Below are 2,324 nucleotides of genomic sequence, written 5' to 3'. Positions count from 1 at the left end.
AATAACAAAATTATTAAGCTGTAACTAATAATCTTAAAAAAAAAAAATTTGAAGAGATCTTTGAATTCGAAAACGAAATTTAAAAAGAAAAATAGAAAAAAAAAAGGAAAGTAACATAATATAAAATTTACAAATTTTAAAATAACAGTAGGAAATGGTTATAAAAAGGAAAGGAAAAGAAAAAGAAAAAAAACTAAAAACTAGTACAATTTGTTGAATTATTTATATTCCGGATTAGTATATGAAAAATTTAAAAAAGCTTCCGGATCAATTGATGCTAATAATGTTTTATCAGCAATTGGTGTAAGCGTTGGCTTCTCTTGCGTAAAATCATCATCAAAATTGGAAATATCATTTGCTGCTTTCTGCAAAATTTTAAGCAACATATTTTTACTATCACTGTAATAGTTATAACAATGAAAGGAATTATAACAAGTAAATAAATGGTAAATTGATAAATGATAAATGATTGAGAAAAAAGGAATTAAAAAAAAAATTGGAATATTTTTTTTCCTAATTTCAAAAAAATTTTGCATAAAATTTTATGTTATAATAAATGATAATAAGTAGTAGTAAATGTGATAGGAAAATCGGAATATTTTTTTTTTTTTTTTCTAATCATAGAAATATTGTACAAAATTTTACGTTAAAAAAAAAAAATGATAAGTAATAGGAAAACTGGAAAACAGAAATGTTTTTTATTTTTTAAATTTAAAAAAAGAAAAAGCATTGTACTTCATAAACAAAAATTTCGATTTGTTTCATATGGACAGAAATTTTTTTCTTTAAATATTTTTCAATTTTAATTTCAGGGAATTTGAAAAGCAAAAGTAAAAATTTTTCGACAAAAAAAAATGATATTGCCAATTAAAAAAAAAACAAAAAAAAAACATTAATTAGATATTAATTCTTACCACAGAAGGTTTAAATGGTGGTGGCATTTGTCGTGCTTCAAATCGTTTCCAGTCAACACCCCGAAAGAACGAATGGGTTCGTATTGGACCATCTGGACATTCGGGCATACCAAGACGTGTATTTGGATTACGATCAAATAACTGAAAATTTAATTAAATAGGAAATGTTTATGACTAATACAAAATTGAATTACAATTCGATTCAAGCATTTAAATCTAAACATTTTCAAACATTTAAATTTAAATATGCATTTGAAATTTAACCTTTAACCTTTCAGTTTTAATTTTTATTTATTTATGATAAGATAAGTAATACATTACAACACCTACCGCACTTAAACATTTAGCAGCTTCTTTGCCAATACTTTTTGGAAAATATGGCCTTTCATTTAAAATTGAATCAAAAAGCTCATCTTCTCCTTCACCATGGAATGGACTTTGTCCAATTAACATTTCATACAACTGAAAAAAAAAAGTTAAATTAAAATCAATTTACAAAATTTGGAGAAAAACAAAAACCTTTTTTCTTTTTTAAAACAAACTGTAATGAATTGAAATAAAATAAATATTTCAAGATTTTTTTCTCTGAAATAAATTATACTTCATAATAAATTTTAAGTTGAAAAAAAAAAGAAGAAGCAAGCAAATAAGAAGAAACTAGGCTTACTAAAACGCCAAATGACCAAAAATCAACCGCCTCATTGTATAATTGACCTTTGATTATCTAAAAAAAGAAAAAAAAATACTAATCATTATTATCATTACTATCATTATCATTATCATAATTTTTGCTATAATTGTTAATTATTTGAATAAGATATAAACGGGATTTGAATAATTATCCTTCATATATCTCAGAATTACTTCAGGATATTATTTTATTTCGATAATTAGGTTAGAAGCATATTAAAGGTTTTTTTTTTTCTTAATGTGAAATGGCACCATCAGATTTTAACTTTCTCAATAACTATCCTGAAATAATATCCATTTTTCATTTCAAATTTTCCCACATTTCATTTATTCCAAATCGATAATGCATCATTCCTTTATTCCTTTACATCATATGCTAATGTTTTTCAACAGAAATCAAAAAAGTAACCGATGAAAAGAAGCATAAATTTGAATATTTTAAAAGTAAATTTCAATCGTATAAAATAATGAATGTTTCATACCTCAGGTGCAATGTAATCTGGTGTACCGCAAAATGTTGATGCCATACCATTTTCTCGGTTCATTTCCGTTTTACACATACCGAAATCCGCTAAATGAATATGTCCATCCGAATCCAATAAAATATTATCCAATTTTAAATCTCTGAAAAAAAAAAACAAAATTATGAATAATTACAATTATTTGTTAAATTGTGAATAATGCAAATTGAGATGAATTTGTTGAAATGTTAAAAAAAAA

General features: G+C 23.8%; 1 protein-coding gene across 1 annotated transcript; it reads right to left on the bottom strand.

Annotated features, from left to right (window-relative positions):
- Positions 1-218: 218 nt before the first annotated feature.
- LOAG_14749 (hypothetical protein) lies at positions 219-2,216 on the bottom strand (the record flags this gene model as incomplete). Its single annotated transcript, XM_003150242.2, has 5 exons — positions 2,087-2,216; positions 1,582-1,638; positions 1,245-1,376; positions 915-1,055; positions 219-365 (listed from the first exon to the last, which is right to left on the bottom strand). The coding sequence occupies exons 1-5, from the start codon at positions 2,162-2,164 to the stop codon at positions 219-221; spliced, it is 555 nt and encodes a 184-aa protein (XP_003150290.1). The 5' UTR covers positions 2,165-2,216.
- Positions 2,217-2,324: the final 108 nt, after the last annotated feature.

This window comes from Loa loa (genome assembly GCF_000183805.2).
Source record: "Loa loa unplaced genomic scaffold supercont3.908, whole genome shotgun sequence".
NCBI classification, from domain to species: Eukaryota; Metazoa; Nematoda; class Chromadorea; order Rhabditida; family Onchocercidae; genus Loa; species Loa loa.
This window is presented reverse-complemented; position numbering and strand designations above follow the sequence as displayed.